Here is a 17,703-nt window from a genome sequence, read left to right on the forward strand (position 1 = left end):
AACTCGGGGGGGCCTCAACTTCCTGCCGTTCCTCCTTGTGGAGGCGGACCCGCTCGCCTTTAAAGGAAAGTCGTCTCCCCCCCTCCTACTAAGAAGGGCAAAGCGAACTCGGCTGGAGAGAGTCGCGTTTCAGACAGAGGAAGACGAGGAGACAAGCCAGGCGATTTCTCACACCCCAACGCTAGCTTCGCAGAAGACGGAACAGCCCGGCGGACCGACACCCCACCCCCCTCAAAAAAGCTTTCCCGGGAATCTTTCAGGATTCAGCGGACGAGCAGCGTCTCGCCTCTTCTTCCTTCCCCCCATTTCTTCGGAAGCAAAGAGGACATTTGACTCTGATGAGACTTTGTTTCCCCCTTGGGGTCTTTGGGGAGAGAGAGAGCTTGATTTGGGGGCTCCTAGACCGAGAACGCGGGCGAAGGCCGTCGAGAGAGTCCCCGCTGCCAAGGAGCGATGCCACCGAGGTCAACAGAGTCCACGTGGCTCCACGGGACGGCGGCGGGCAACGAGAGCGAGGCGGCTGCTCCGGGAGCATCATCCCCGCAGGCTGGGGCGGCCTTCGCCATCCGCTGCGTGATCCCCTCGCTCTACCTGCTAATCGTGGCCGTGGGCTTGCTGGGCAACTTCACCTTGCTGAAGATCTTCGCCGCCCGGAGCGCCGCCCGGAGCGTGCCCAACATCTTCATCTCCAGCCTGGCCGCCGGCGACCTGCTGCTGCTGCTCACCTGCGTCCCGGTCGACGCCTCCCGCTTCTTCCTCGAGGACTGGCTCTTCGGCGAGGTGGGCTGCAAGCTGCTGCCGGCCATTCAGCTTACCTCGGTGGGTGTTTCCGTCTTCACCCTCACCGCTCTCAGCGCCGACAGGTGAGTCCAGGAGCGACCGAGGAAAGTCCTCCAGAGACGGGAGGCGGGGGGCGGAAGGCAGCGGATCGGTGGGGAGAAANTTCTGCTTGGCTAGAAGTTTGGAAAGGCATCGGTCCTTCTTCTTCTTCTTCTTCTTCTTCTTCTTCTTCTTCTTCTTCTTCTTCTTCTTCTTCTTCTTCTTCTTCTTCTTCTTCTTCTTCTTCTTCTTCTTCTTCTTCTTCTTCTTCTTCTTCTTCTTCTTCTTCTTCTTCTTCTTCTTCTTCTTCTTCTTCTTCTTCTCCCTTCTTCTTCTTCTTCTTCTTCTTCTTCTTCCTCCTCCTCTTCCTCTTCCTCTTCCTCTTCCTCTTCCTCTTCCTCCCCTTCTTCCCCTTCTTCCCCTTCTCCCTTCTTCTTCCACACCGTCAGACTCTCAGACTTGAGAAGGCTGAAAATGAATCCGTGTCTGCTGGGCTGATTGGATTGGCCCTTCAGAAGTATTTCTCTCATCTTATGCTAACCTCACCCACAAGTAAATAAGGAGATCCATGCTCTTCCGGGAGTGCATCTATTGATTTTCTCTAATGACTTCAGCTGGAAACAAATGAGTTCTTTGGACACAGAGAAGTATACTTAGAATTAACCTAAGTAGTGTTAACAAGGGAGGTTCTAGGAATTCATGAAAAACCTGTTCATCAGCTGTGATAGATAAACTGATCCGTTTCTATTTAGATGTAGTTTTCCCCTAAATGTTAATTCCAGGGAACAAGTAGGAGCGTCCTTAGCTTTGTTTTCACTTGAGCAGTTTCCAGAGGCATCTCCTATAGCTGGCCACGTTTGTAGACATATATCTGAATAAGACAAATGATCAGTCTCGTTCAGGAAAAATCTTATGTTCTTCTTAGCAATATTTGGCTCTTTATTAAAATGGGAGATAACTCTTCTACTCTGTTCCTAAGTAAACATAATGTAAGCTGAAATTAAGAAGAAGAAATTAATTTCCACACAATATTTATGGAACTGAAATGACAAGCAGCAGAGAACAAAGAACCAAGCAAAGTATGATTAAAGATTGCCCATTTAGGGATAATTGTTTTACTTTAATCAAAGTTGGAAAAATAGAGGAGAAAATGATCACGATTAACATCAAGATTAGACGATTCTTACCAAAATCATCAACAAAAGAATATGTCTTTTCCTCCTATGTACAAACTCATATAGTGATGATAACTGGTGCTGGCATTACTTGTTTCTTTATTGAAATTTGTCAATTTGCAGTTGAAGGAAACAAAAAAAGGTGGAAATAGCTTTTATTTAGAGAATGTGTGAAGCCACTTTCTTGCATGAACTTCATGAAACAGACACGTTAACAGTCTATCTTGAAATGTCTATAGATAAATATTAACAGGATGTTGGGCTAAAAAAAATTGCCATCATTACTGGTCCTCTCTTCTCTTCTCAAGGGTAAATCATACAATCATATCTTTATTTTGAGGCTACATAATTTGAAAGCTTCCAAGTTGTTAGAAAAGCAGAAGAGATAGATAGTGGGACGAAGAGCCGGTTGGCATCGATGGGGGGGTGTAGCTGGACTAATGGCCACGGAGAAGATCGAGCAGAGGAGGGAGAAAAGAGGTGGGTGGAGAGGCGATCCCACCAGCCCGGGAGCAGAAGAAAGATCGGCGGAAAGAAGGATGAGGATGATGAGAGTGCCTGGACCCGAGTGGGAGCTAGGAGTACTGGAGACGGGGGAAAGAAAAGAGTGGAAGAGGTGCACGACAGGGCCGACAGGAGTGAAGAGACCGTGAAAGTAGAAGAAGGGAGGACGGAAGTTAGGCGAGAGCAGAAGAGAGAGGGGAGACAGCCCCTTGGAGTAAGGGATGGCAATTGGCGTACAAAGGAGGGGCAGAGAGGGGAGGAAGAGGATAGGGAGTATGCTAACAAAGGTTAGTACTCATTAAAATGAGACAGTAAATGGGATAAGAGAGAGTAGATTACTGCATAAAGTAAACAAAGTAAATAAAGGATAATTTGGAATGTAATTTTAAGTAAAAGTTGACCAAACTAAATATGTACGTTGGACCACATTTAATTGAGTCATGATATATGAGTGCTTATGTGAATGAAGAACTGAAAGTCATAGAGTTCTACAAAGAAACCAAATGTCTGTTAAATCAAAATACTTTTAGTTCCATCATTGGACTTTATCCAGATTAGCTATAGTTATGTATTCCTTATTCAAAGTGATAACATGTTGATACCACTTTCTACAAAATTCCTTTCTGAAAAAGTGCTCTGGAAAAAAATGTGCTTTTGGAAATATTGATAATTGAAAGACAAAGGAAAAGAAGCATCAGATTCTGGATGGTCTCATATAGCTTGAAAACTGCAGTTTTAGTAAACATTAAATTCCTTCTGACAAAATCATTGGGAAGAGATTTGTTGTTAAAGCCTTACCCAAGATAGCTCTAGAAGAATCTTATAAAGTGGGATGTGCTGCAAAATACTCCATTTGATAGCCAGCCAGCTGAGTTTGTCCTCTTCTAGGAGATTCCATTCTGCATTTGTATTTTTCCAGATTTCAGCTAGCACTCCTTAAGCACTAAGAATATATATTAAGGAATGTATTAAGTAAGCAGACCTAGGACTAGGTTTAGATTTGCTCCTGAAAGGAACTGAGCCTTCTGATGATTAACAGATGTTAGTGCTTGTCACATATCATTGTAGATAGTCCCAACTGTGCCTTGTTCCAGTCACGTCATATTGGGCTAATGGGAATCTTTCACTGATAAATACTGAGTGTCAGCACAGAAGTGGATCATGATGTGAACTATGTGAAAGGTGCCTGACTCCATTTTTCAGGTTCTGTTCTTCTGCCAGCAGGGGAATGGCACATAGTTGTGTGTACAACCATCAGGTAAAGGATATGCCAGGGCTTTTCAACCTTTTCACCCATTGTACCACTTTTAGGATATGGCAACATCCGAGTACCACCAGTCGCCTAGCAAGGTGTCAAAAACTTGATGACCAAAAAAAAAAAAAAAAGGAAAAAAGTGATAAAGTACAGGTAGTCCTTGACTTACAACAGTTCACTTAGTGACTGTTCGAAGTTACAATGGCACTGAAAAAAGTGCCCCCCAAGCCACAGCCGAGCAAGATACCTGCCTGCCTGCCTGCCCGGCGGCGCTCTTCCTCCTATCCGAGGTTTTCATTGTTGTGAGCATTTCTGTGAGGATTGGCAGCGGGGGTGGGGTGGGGGGTGTTTAGTTTTTATTCCCCCCATCTGCTGGGTGATTGCAGCAGGTTTTGGTCACTTCACATGACCCTGGGACACTGTGACCGTCATAAATATGAATCAGTTGCCAAGCATCTGAATGTAAATCACAAGACCCTGGAGATGCTGCAACATTCCAGCTGATCGGCGCTTCTTCTGGGCTCTGTGGAAGCACCAGGATCAGCGCCAAGCTCCAGCTGGAGCCTGACGCTGATCCTGGCACTTCCACTGAACCTTGACAGTCCCGAAGAAGTGCCTACCAGCTGGAAAGCGGCACTGATCCTGGCGCTTCTGCTGAGCCCTGACAGCCCTGCAGCTCCAGCCGTCTCTCGCTCAGGCTTGTGCAGTGCTGCCACCAGTTCAGCTCATTCCCCTCCCCCGCTACCACTTTTCTAGGATGGTCGCGTACCACCTGCCAGGTGTCAATGTACCACAGGTAGTACCCGTACCACTGGTTGAAAAGCCTTGGGATATGCCACTCTGGTAGGATAAGAGGTGTGCAAAGCTCTTGTGTGAGTGTGGGAAAAGGTGAAGAGATTTAAATTTTGGTATGAAAGGGAACAACTGGCTGAGGCAGTTCTTTCTGGCTAGTTGATGAGGATTGACACATCTATTGACAGAAAGGTCAAATTGGATAGAATGTTGCAGAGCTTCAAACAAATAAAATATGTCCATTTCTGTTATATTTTGCTATCTTAAAACCTTAGATCAGCTTATTCAAGCCCTGCATTGTTTTAAGTGTGAGATAAGGTATGAGACCAAAGTATGACTTTGGTAATGGAATGGCTGATCATTTAGAAATGACTTCAGTTTTTGAATGTTTTTTTTAAAGGTATGGTTGATTGATTAACAATTCTTGAATTCTCCTTCTTTCTCCTTCTTTCCACAAACATTAGCATCCCTTAGAATTTACTCCCCTTTAGTCTGGGTGGTGCCATTGTGGTTTCACAGTGATACTTGAATAGATTTACCATCAATACTTCTAATATGTCAGAGAATAGGGGTTTGTATCTCAGCCCTAGTCACATACAATTCACATTATCTGTTTTACAAAAGCTGTTTCAGGACATGATATAAAAGGATTGGGGATGGAAATGAAACAGAAAAGCTGTTTTCATATGAAATGATTAACTAAAATATGAAGGTAAAAAAAATATCCCCATAAAGTATTCCTTCTAAAGATTGTGATGTTTTGCATATTTAGTTATTTCTTGCATCTGAAAAATGAACTCCGATAAAATATGTACACTTGCAAAACATACAATGCATATGCTTTATAGCTGTAGCCAGTTGCACTTTTCAAGATTAAATTTACTTTTTCTTTAATTTTTTCATCTCTCACTGCATATTCTGATATCTAGAGAGAAACTAGAGAGGATAACCCAAGCAGAGCAAGAGTTTTGTCTGGATAAATAGGAAATCAGCCCTTTCTGTAATCATTTTTATCACTTTTCCATTATTTGTGCTTGTAAGAAGAAACTATATAGATAAATCTTTTTCACTACTCGCTGTGATTGCCTATCAGGTGTCCATTGATTTCGCTTATCAGAATATCTCTCTCACTTTTTTCATTCATTTCTGGTTCACTGAAAATGCTTGCAACTACAACCAACTCTATCAAACTGAAATCTTTTAAATGGTATCCATTAGAGGCACAACTCCAGAGAAATCCTGAAATAGTTCTCAATTTTCTGCATGCAAGCACTATTCTTTGTTGCAGATGGGGGATGTGTTGGTGTTCACAATGCAGTGTTAGTAAGTCTGTAAATGCAGGGATGATGTGTCTTTCATATATTGCTACTCACTCTGCAAATTAGTTTGAATCTGCAATCTAATTCTTAACTTTTTCCATGGGCTGTTTGAAGGAACATAGAAACAAATGCCAATACTTCATCAAGTAATGAAAAGAAAATGTTCAGGTGGAAGGATTTTAATAGCTTTTACTTAAACAGTGTTTACAGTATGGATTTTAGCTCTTGCCTGATCATACGTTTCTATGAGATCCATAAACAATTCAGAAAGTTGTGATGGAGGGAGAGGCCATCAGATCAAAAATACATCCTTGATTGCTTTTCCTCTTTGAAAGCACAAAAAAGAGAACTACGTTTTCATACGTTTGTGATGAGAATTATTGATTGCACTGTTATCCTCTTCTTTATTGAAGATGGACCAGTGTAGAAATAACCTCTTCAGTTCTCATGAACAAGAAGAGTTAGATTAAGCTAAAAAATAGTGGTAAACCACTAAGTTTAATGTTTAAGCCAGAATTTGAAAACTTTCCTCCCCAGTGACAACCAACATTAGTTTTTCTAAATATGTGTCCTCCAGGATTGCTAAACTACAATCCCCATTATCTCCAGATAGTATGGCATTGGAAAAATGTGGTTCAGTCCATCAGGAAGACATCAGAATGGGCTTCCTTTTCCTAATCTGATGCTTATTTGTTAAAACAATAGTTAGTAATGGGAACAGTAATAGGTTATTTGGATAGATGATGATAGGATTACGTCCCTGGATACCAGCCAGCATTTAGCTTTGAAGACTCAGACAGACCTAATTATAATGGGAGGATAGCTCCTATTAGTGCCAAGACATGTTATGCCTCCCTTGCTAACAGTGTGTACTGTAGTGTTTTTGTTGGAAGATATTCAGAATGAAGCACATGAGAGGGCCAAAGAGCTTAAGGATCCTCATGTTGATCTGGTTAAGCCTATATATTGAAGATGCTAGAAGGCAAGATAACTTAAGTATACCTACCCTTTGTGTCCTGATCAATGTACACTTGAGGACCTCATGGTAGCACAACAGAACATAATTAATGTTGCTAGTGACTGGACAAGATTTGTTTAACTTGTACATATTTTAATCTTGTATTTTATATTTTAAATTTTATGTTGTACTGTATAGTATACCTTATTTTAACTGTGATGCTTCTGATACAAACAAACAAATAAACCACAGACTTAGCAATGGTCAAATACATAGAATAGAATAATAACTTTATTGTCACTTTGAATATACACTAATCGACATACATTAAAATGAAATTTTGTTGCATATAGCTCTCAAAGGGTCACCACCTCTGATATCACTACATAAATATGACAAAAATAAATAAATAAATAAATAAATAAATAAATAAATAAAGAAAGAAAGAATTATCCATATATTATATGACACAGAGAAACAACAGTCTAGTCTGGGTTATGTATACATGTGCATGGTGACAGAACGAATCTTGCAAGTTTACCAGACGGATGGCATAGGGAACAAAGCTATTACAGAATCTGGTAGTTCTGCTAGAAATACTTCAAAACCTCCTCCCAGACGGGAGCAACAGAAACAGACCAAAAAATGGGTTTGTGGGGTCTCTAACAATGCTTTGAGCTCTAAGCACATAGTGCTTATAAACAGCATCCTGAATACCAGGAAACGAGCTTTCTATGATCTTCTTAGCTGTCCTTACCAATCTCTGTATGGATGGACTGTCTATCTCAGGGCTTTTCAACCAGTGGTACGGGTACCACCTGTGGTACATTGGCACCTGGCAGGTGGTATGCGACCATCCTAGAAAAGTGGTAGCGGGCGAGGGGAATGAGAGTGCCGCTGGGCGGGCAGGCAGGTGTCTTGCTCAGCTGTGGCTTGGGGGGCACTTTTTTCAGTGCCATTGTAACTTCGGACAGTCACTAAGCGAACTGTTGTAAGTCGAGGAGTACCTGTACTCCTCACTTTTTCCCTTTTTTTGGGGGGGGGTCAAGTTTTTGACACCTTGCTAGGCGACTGGTGGTACTCGGATATTGCCATATCCTAAAAGTGGTACAATGGGTGAAAAGGTTGAAAATCCCTGGTCTATCTGAGGAACTGCCGCCACCAAACAAGATAGTGATGCAGTTTGTTAAAATGCTCTCAATTGTGCCTTTGTAAAAAGTGGCCAGGACAGAAGGAGAGAGATGTGCTCTCCTCGTCTGATGCAGGAAATGAAGACGCTGGTTTGCACCCTTCACTAAGGATGATGCGTGGAGAGACCAATTCAGATTGTTAGTTATCTGCACCCCCAGATACTTAACACTGTTGACCACCTCTACAGCTGCATCCTTGATACTGAGTGGAGTATGTATAATATATCATACATAGTTAACATGTGGCTTTCAGTATAAGTTGAGTTACTTATTGATGATCCAGGCTCTTTGGATCATTAAAATAAAATCCATTGTTCCAGAATGCCATTCATCCTTGTCTTGCTTCAAGAGAGCAATCCATACACAGCTGCACATATGTCAATAGCCTTGGATGCTCATCAGTTGGGTATCTCTCCTGTAAACCAGCAAGATATTCCAAAACCTGTATTTTGGTTTCTTTTTCAGTGCTCTGCAGCCAACTGCTTGGATTTACTAGGAACTTAGTTTTGCTCAGGGGATTTTGTAATCTAATTACCAGACTTATTGGTTAACAAGGTAGTTAATAAAAGAAACACATTTTCCGCTTCAAATTCCTGAATGTCATTAATCATAGCTGTTTGCAGAAAGCTCAGAGGCACTTGTTCCTTGAAAGCAGAAGATGGATAGTTTTCATTACATTTGACAGGATGGAACTAAAAGAATATATATATAAGTATAGCTATGCGTTTGTGGGGGTCATGCCTCTGTAATGTGGAGCTAGAATCGATATCATTAGGGACCAATTTAAAGATCAGCTGGGCTTAGTCTTTCCTGCAATGATTTTTTTTTAATGTACACTATAGCAGAAATCCCCAACCTTTTGGGCACCAGGGACTGGTTACGTTGAGAGAGGTTTTTCTGCGGCCTGGAGGGGGTGGTGGTTTTGTGTGCTGCCTGCATCTCATGGATGAGGCTTTGCTTATTTGTGAGGACCAGTTGCTGGCATGCCGCAGCCCCGTACTGGTCCATGGACCAGGGGTTGGGGATCCCTGCACTATAGGAAAACTGGCATGATTACAAGAAATGGATGTATATCAAATGCAAAGAGAATGAACGTTATCACCCACTTAAGAATATACATTTAGTTTTTGAATCTAATTTAATTTAAAAGACTTAACGCTCACTGAACTTCTTTATTTGCTTTCTCAGTACTAAGACCCATTGAATGCAAAAGCATTCATTTTCAATTAGAAAAACTCCAATGGTTGCATCTATGGTAAAGTCATATTTTGTAATGTCAAAGCTCTTTCTACCTTCAGGATGAGACAGTGTCAAAAAATAATGCCTGTGAGGAAATGGTTTTTTGCATATGCTTATAAGTATTATTACTATTACTATTATTATTACTACTATTATTATTACTATTACTACTACTACTACTATTATTATTAACAATAACAATAACAATATGTAAGAGTGAAACCTGGGGAAGATTTTGGTGTAATCCTCGATTCACAACTAGTTATTTTGTGATTGTTCAAACTTACAAGAGCACTGAAAAAGTGACTTATGACAGGTTTTCAGTTATGACTGTTGGAGCATCCCCATGGTCACATGATCAGAATTTGAGTGCTTGGCAACTTACATGTATTTATGATAGTTGCACTGTCCCAGGGCCATGTGATCACCATTTGTAACTTTCCCAGTTGGCTTCTGACAAGCAAAGTTAATGGAGGAAGCCAGATGTGCTTAACAACTGCATGATTCACTTAACAACTTCAGTGATTTGCTTAGCAACTGTGGCAAAAAAGGACGTAAAATGGTGTGCAACTCACTTAACAACTGCCTTGTTTAGCAATGGGAATTTTGGGTTCAATTGTGGTCATAAGTCGAGGACTATATTGAAAATTAAAAAAGTATAAAAAAGCAAGATACTGTTCTATCCCAGCCTATTGCCGTCCTTGTTAAAGGCACAAGGACCAACCCCTGCTGATACAATAGGCTGGAAACGTTAAAACAAAACAAAATCCCTTTTATTTGGGTGACAATCCTGTCAATAAGTCCAAAACACAAACAGCAAACCTCAAGTTCAAAGGAAGGAAATAGTCCACAGGAACACGTTGCAAACAANGACTCCTGCTCCTCACACAGCTGAGCTTCATCAGAAACACGACTGGAGGGGCCAGGCTCTTCATCAAGCCGTGAGTCTTGTAATTCATCAGAGCCTCCCTCTGACCCTGATGGCCCCTCAACAGCCTCCTCCACCTCCTCCTCAGATTCCTCAGACTCAGCTGTTGGGAACACAGGCTGGCACGGAATCACAACAGATACTATAGAACAAGATCGCTACATCTGAATAAAAAAGCACAGTGAAAAAAACAAAAAAGTAAATTACATCATCGCCTTCCTTTCCATTTGTATCTTCAATTATAGGCCACCTTTTAGATATTTGAACTTTGCCTCAAACTTTAGTAATTGTTGTTAGTTTCCTTTTGAATCCTAAAAACTACATTCCAGATGTCTAATCTGCCTTGCTTTGTATGTAAGGAAACCATTCTTACTTGAATTTATTTTATTTAATTCATTAAACTTCTATTGTATAGGTAGTCCTTGACTTAGGACCATAATAAGGACCAGGAAATTCATCATTAAGTCATGTGGTTATTAAGTGAGACATCATGTTTCTGTGACTTGCCACCTCGGCCCGGTTTCCCCATTGATTTTGCTTGTCAGAAGTTGGCTAGGAAGATCACAAATGGTTTATTTGAGGCAATAAAAGTCTGACAGTTCTTTGCTAGACTCACGTTGTTCTTAAGATCAAACCTAAGGACTTCAGAAATTTTCTCTAGCCTTCTTCCCAGTTTTGTTTCATTTCAGCTCCAGATAGCTGATCCAATTTTAGGACCTGTTATCCTGGAGTTAGTAGCAAAGCATTAACTAAGTCCCCCCCCCTCCAAATCTAAGAAACAAAGAATGACTTGTTAGATTAGATTAAACTATGGCTTGTCCACTCCAGTGTTATGTTTGTAGTCAGTCATTTGCCTTTGGGCACTTGTAGGCAGGGTTTTGAGAGTGATTGCATTTATCTTTGTCTTGAGGTATAGTTCCTTATTTGTTCCTTATTTTCATTGCTTTAGTAATAGTAGATAGCACAATTAAAAGGAGAAGCCTTTGGACCTTTCTTCATTGTCTAGAAATTATAAAGAATGCCAAAAACTGATCTGATACCTTAAAGCAGAAAAGTAGTAAGGTAGTAAGAAATATGAATTGAAAACTATGTCGTATTAGCCCTCACGTTGTATACAGTAATGTCAACATGTTTTTGAGCTATATTAAAAAGTAGCAGAATACATTATATAAACTCTCCCAGGTCAAAGAAAATTGCATTACATATTTATCTACCCTAATACAAATAAACATTTTATGCTTTACTTTCTTCCTTTCTCTTTCCCTCCCTCACTAAATAAATTATTTCTGTTTAGCCTCTTGAACAAAAGTCAGATAACTCCCAGTAGCATATTTTCTGTCTTAATATTTCCCTCAGAATTGTGGGGCTCTTATTTTATTTCAACAAAAAAACCCCAACCTACTGTCTGAACAATAACATTCATTTTCCTTTCTACATTTTAGGTACAAGGCCATTGTAAATCCAATGGATATTCAAGCACCCAACGCAGTCCTTTGGACATATATTAAAGCAATCGGCATCTGGATAATTTCCATCTTGCTGGCAATCCCTGAAGCCGTTTTCTCTGAAGTGGCACACATTATTGATGCAGATAATGTCAGCTTCACAGAATGTATGCGCTATCCCTTGAAGGATGATCTGCACCCAAAGATTCATTCAGTGATGATACTTTTGGTATACCTTCTTATCCCACTCACCATAATTAGTATTTATTACTACCATATTGCAAAGACTTTAATTAAGAGTGCACACAATCTGCCAGGAGAATACAGTGAACAATCTAAAAAACAGGTAAGTTTTCCAGATCCATGGAATCCAGGAGATTTACTTTAAGAAAGTCTACGAGTTAAATGAAATCGTACGTTTAAATGAAATTGTATTGCTTCAGACAGGAAGGAGGTGCAGAAAGAGATGAGGATGGCAGTTCGCTCTCTTCTATCTAGGATATAACATATAAGTGTTGCTTAAGCAGGGTCTGTAGGATTGTCCGGGACACTACACATCCTCTTCATGACCTTCTGGGAGGAGGCTTCATGGTATCTGAAGCAGAACATCCAGATTCAGTCACAGTTTTGTTCCATACAGTATTAACCTTGTGAACTCTCAAGCTTCCTTTTTCCGCTATGTATTCAAGATGGACAGTGATTAATATTCATATGTATTTATATGTAAGGGTGTAGGTATATACATATGTTGTATAAAGCATGTTTATATGTGTGTTATGTATGTGTATACATCTGAGAGCAGGCAACAGAATTTCATTTTTAATGTGTGCCAGTGTACCCACAGTAAAAAATGACAATAAAGGTTATCATCCTATCCTATCCTATCCTATCCTATCCTATCCTATCCTATCCTATCCTATCCTATCCTCTTTAGTATAGAGGTAGTTCTTGATTTAACAACCAAAATTGGAAGCAGAATTTTTATTGCTAAGCAAGGTGATTGTTAAGTGAATCATGCCTGATTTTACAACCTTTTTAGCCACAGTTGTTTAGCAAATCACTGCATTTGTTAAGTGAACCACATGGAATCCTGTCTCCTTTTTTTTTTTTTAAACAAATTTTTATTGATTTTTTAAAATAAACAAACATACAATTATGGCATACATTAATAATAATAATAAAAAAAACTAAAAAACCTCCTATTCTAAGATGCTCAACAGCCTCACAGGACCACATTCCCTCCATTCTTAAGAACATTATATCTCACTACCATTCTAGTATACCAAAATACATAAGAAATCCCTTCCCCCCCATCCCCCCCGGACTTCCCAGAACTAAATACAGGAGTAGTCACGTAAGCAACCCAAATCTAACTAAAACAATCCAATTATAACAGATACCAGTATTAATTTACTTTAGCTCTAATAAACAATAACAAACTTAACTATAAAATGCATATCTAAATTATATAGAATATATAAACTTTAACTCAAATGGTAATAAAAAGCAACAAAAATTATATATTTTAACTCCGAAACTCAAAATATAATTATCCATCTTCCCCAAATCTAAATATCTAAAAATTAAACGTTACCATTTCTTCAAAAATAAAAAAAATAAAAATTAACTACTAATCTTACTGCTATTAATCATCCAAATATCTTAAACCCATTAAAAAACCATCTTTAACTTCCTCTAAGACAATATGAATCCTTTAGAATAATACAATTATATATCATTAATCATCTAAACTCATTTTTAATCTCAAATACATATCTTTTAAGTAAAATTTTCTCCTTTTTTATTTTTTACAACAAATTTTAATAGTGTATTCATCTGCACTCTTCTTGATCAAATACTTCAATTCTTTAAGTCTTATTAATTCAAATAGAATATGTCCAAGAGATCAGTTCCAGATCAAAAAATTTTAAAAATAAAAAACTTTCAAAACATTCATATAAGATTATCCTCCTGGATCTCTCCATTCTTTTTCTCATTGCTGATCAACCTTCAAAGTCAGTAAATCTTCCTTTTTATCCATCTTCCCCAGATCTAAATATCTAAAAATTAAATGTTACCATTTCTTCAAAAATAAAAAAAATAAAAATTAACTACTAATCTTACTGCTATTAATCATCCAAATATCTTAAACCCATTAAAAAACCATCTTTAACTTCCTCTAAGACAATATAAATCCTTTAGAATAATACAATTATATATCACTCTTTTTTTAATCTCAAATACATATCTTTTAAGTAAAATTTTCTTCCTTTTTTATTTTTTACAACAAATTTTAATAGTATATTCATCTGCACTCTTCTTTATCAAATACTTTAATCCTTTAAGTCTTATTAATTCAAATAGAATATGTCCAAGAGATCAGTTCCAGATCAAAAAATTTTAAAAATAAAAAACTTTCAAAACGTTGATATAAGATTATCCTCCTGGATCTCTCCATTCTTTTTCTCATTGCTGATCAACCTTCAAAATCAGTGAATCTTCCTTTTTCAATAAGAATCAGATATTTGTAGCGTATCCAAAATTTCTGCAAATAATAAGCCTGTGTGATTCCATTATAGCAAGATCTTCTGAAAACACAAGCAGCAACATCTCCAGCTGGTTTTCTCTGATGCACGACCCATAAATTGACTCTATAAGCTTTTTTTTTCAAAATGTCATCAGGGAGGTACACCAGGACCATAACCGGATCTGTTACAGCTTCCTTTCCCAACTTTTCATGCTTATCATTTTCCAGATCTCTACTATATAACATATCATTTGGAATTATTTCCATAACATCTTCTTCAACATTTTCACATAACTTATCCGCTCGTTGCTTTGTACAATCTGGAACTATAAAACTCTGAAAAACAGATGCAACAGTTTCACATAATCCTTCTAATTTCTTGACCCAAAGATCTTCAGCTTCCACAATAAATTGCTTTACTGCTTGCTTCAAAACATACTGTAAGTCATTTGTAATTGGAGATAAAGGCATTTCCAAAGAAAAAAAAGGAGAAATTCTTTACAATACAACCATTTAGCCAACAAAAAAAAAGTATGGATTTTTCTTTCTTTCTTTCTTTCTTTCACAATTCCGCAGCCATTTTAAAGCCATTCTCCAAACTTCTTTGAAAAACACTTCAGTAATCCATTAAAGTAATAAGGCACCAACAAGTAGGCATTGCAAATTCTTTACAACTAAGACTTTCCAAAAACCCAAAAAACCATAATGTATCTCTATCCAGTTAATAACCAGAGGAGAGTGAAAGTAAAAAGTGAAAAGTAAAAAGCGAAAAATTCTTATCAGCTCCAAAGAAACGGCAATTCCGCAGCCATCTTCTTCTCACTTTAAGTTCCCACCAAAAAGGAAGATGTTAATATATTCTCAAAGATTCCACATAAACCAAAACTACTCCAAACCTCCTGCTTAGTTCCGTCTGCTTATAGTTTAAATCCAAGTAGCTTTCAGTAGCAGAGGTGGGCGCTGCATCTAGCTTCGCTCCAAATGGAAAGGAGCGAAGGCGTCCTGGGGCGCGGAGAACGTCCAGACTCTGGCTGAGCTCTCACCCTTCAACCCCAATCAGAGAAAAACCGGGGTGAAGGGGAGCTCTAAGCCTATCCGGACTTGCTCACCCCCCCTCTTTGCCCGAGGGACGGGGTTCCTAGCCGAGAGACAGCTGTTGCACGCTATGTCTTCAGGCTTTGACGCGCTCCCAGGTGGTGCAGCCTGTCACCACTGGAAGTCCCTGTCTCCTTCATTGACTTTGCTTGAAGGAAGTTGGCTGGGAAGGTCATATGGTGATCCCATATCCCTTGGACAATGCAACCTTCAAAATAAACCCATGCCAGTTGCCAAGCATCCAAATTTTGAAGTGGGAATGAAGTGAGGACTGGTTATAAATCACCTTTTTCAATGCCGTTATAATTTTGAATGATCACTAAACAAATGGTTATAAGTTGAGGACTACCTATGCATCACATACTTCTGTTTCTCAGTTATTATTTAATCCTAGAGCAAATGCCTGTGGTATGGTCTGGATCAAATCCATTCTGTGGGCAACAAGGAATTCTTCATTATATAGGAGGGCAGGAGATGGATCGGGAAATGTATTTTTCCTGAAATGGGACATGTCTTTTTTTTTTTTTTTAAACCACTCGACACCAATGGATTTTTGAAAAACAAGTAGTAGAAAAAGCTAACTCTCCCATAGGCAGAATGGTTCCAAGTAAAATCAAACCACTGTACATTTCAACTTCAGAAAGAAAAGGAAGGTATGAAGTATAAGCTCAGATCTTTCATAGATCAACAAGCAAGAACAATTAATTAAAAAAACTCTAATATTACCAAGCAATTAACTAATTCTCAGTCCTGTCTCTCCCTTGTCATGAAAAATAGTGTTCCCGACACTACATTTATTTCAGGGTTAAAAAACAAAACTCCACAAGACAGAATTCTGATCACATTTTGCAATTTCATTAGAATGTCCACAGAGCAGATGTTCTACTAGATCCCTGCAGGCTTTTCTTCTGGTTTCAATAGCCTCAAGAATTTGCAGGATCTCTACATGCTGCTGCTCACCCAGGACTTAAATCAGTTTGCATCAATATAGATAATTTTCTGCAAAAAAACCCTGTTTTTAACTGAATACTGATGCATCTCCAGACTTTAAACCTAACACCTGTATCAGAGTTTTGTATGCTTAACTAAAGATTAAATGTTAGGCATGAACAATATACAAAATGTCCCAAAAGTTATAGGGCAATGATTGAAATAAATCCCCAGTTACTGCAATTTTATTAACATTTAAAATTCACCATTTCCTGCTCATACATAGTTATTGATTTTTTAAAAAAAATCGATGTTCCTTATTTCTTTTTCTGGTTTGCTGCTAAATTTTAACTGCTGCATTAATTCTGGAATTCTCTGTATAGTCCTTTTTAAAATATCCTTTAATTCTGCTTTTATTATTTTTATTATTTTATTATTATTTTTAGAAATAACTGAAGGCAGCAAACGTATCTAGTATTCTGTCATCCTCTTATATTCCTGCCATCAACGACCCTGTGAGATGGGTTGGGGTGTGAGAGAGTAACTGGCCCAAGATCACCCAGCCATCTTTCATGCCAAAGCAGGACTAGAATTCACAATCTCCTGGTTTCTAGCCAGAATGAGAAAACAGTTTAAATAGCCTTTCAAGCATTACTGGGAATAGATTACAACCCTGTGGTCCACAGGTAATTTATGCCCAGCTGTTAAAAGTTTGAGCCTTGAGCAATGGCCCCTATTTCAAGAAAGATTGCTTCAGAATAATCTATTTTGGTAATTATAATTGACATATGCTTTATGAACTGTGAGAGAGATCTTGGAGTCCTAGTGGACAATCACTTAGATATGAGCCAGCAGTGTACTGCAGCTGCCAAAAAAGCCAACAGAGTGCTATGCTGCATTAACAGAGGGATAGAATCAAGATCACGTGAAGTATTAATATCACTTTACAATGCCTTAGTAAGGCCACACTTGGAATACTGCATCCAGTTTTGGTCACCACGATGTAAAAAAGATGTTGAGACTCTAGAAAGAGTACAGAGAAGAGCAACAAAGATGATTAGGGGACTGGAGGCTAAAGCATATAAGGAACGGCTGCTGGAATTGGGTATGTCTAGTTTAATGAAGAGAAGGACGAGGGGGGACATGATAGGCATAATATCTCAGGGGCTGCCACAAAGAAGAGGGAGTCAAGCTATTTTCCAAAGTGCCTGAAGGCAGGAGAAGAAGCAATGGATGGAAACTAATCAAAGAGAGAAGCAACCTAGAACTAAGGAGAAACTTCCTGACAGTTAGACCAATTAACGAGTGGAACAACCTGCCTCCAGAAGTGGTGAATGCTCCAACACTGGAAGTTTTTAAGAAGAAACTGGACAGCCATTTGTCCGAAATGGTATAGGGTTACCTGCCTGAGAAGGGGGTTGGACTTGATGACCTCCAAGGTCCCTTCCAACTTTATTATTATTATTATTATTATTATTATTATTATTATTATTATTATTATTATTATTATTATTATTATTATTATTA

The 17,703-nt window shown here is 38.8% G+C and overlaps 1 protein-coding gene across 1 annotated transcript in view; it reads left to right on the forward strand.

The window, feature by feature from the left end:
- Positions 1-453: 453 nt before the first annotated feature.
- The window catches only part of NMBR (neuromedin B receptor), a 20,508-nt gene continuing 3,258 nt past the window's right edge, over positions 454-17,703 (forward strand). The window contains exons 1-2 of the mRNA XM_015820855.1: positions 454-863; positions 11,622-11,970. Of these exons, the coding sequence (XP_015676341.1) occupies positions 454-863; positions 11,622-11,970 (759 nt within the window). The remainder of the gene's footprint in view (positions 864-11,621; positions 11,971-17,703) is intronic.

Source organism: Protobothrops mucrosquamatus, unplaced genomic scaffold (genome assembly GCF_001527695.2).
Source record: "Protobothrops mucrosquamatus isolate PMUCROS unplaced genomic scaffold, P.Mucros_1.0 scaffold1190, whole genome shotgun sequence".
Lineage (NCBI taxonomy): Eukaryota > Metazoa > Chordata > Lepidosauria > Squamata > Viperidae > Protobothrops > Protobothrops mucrosquamatus.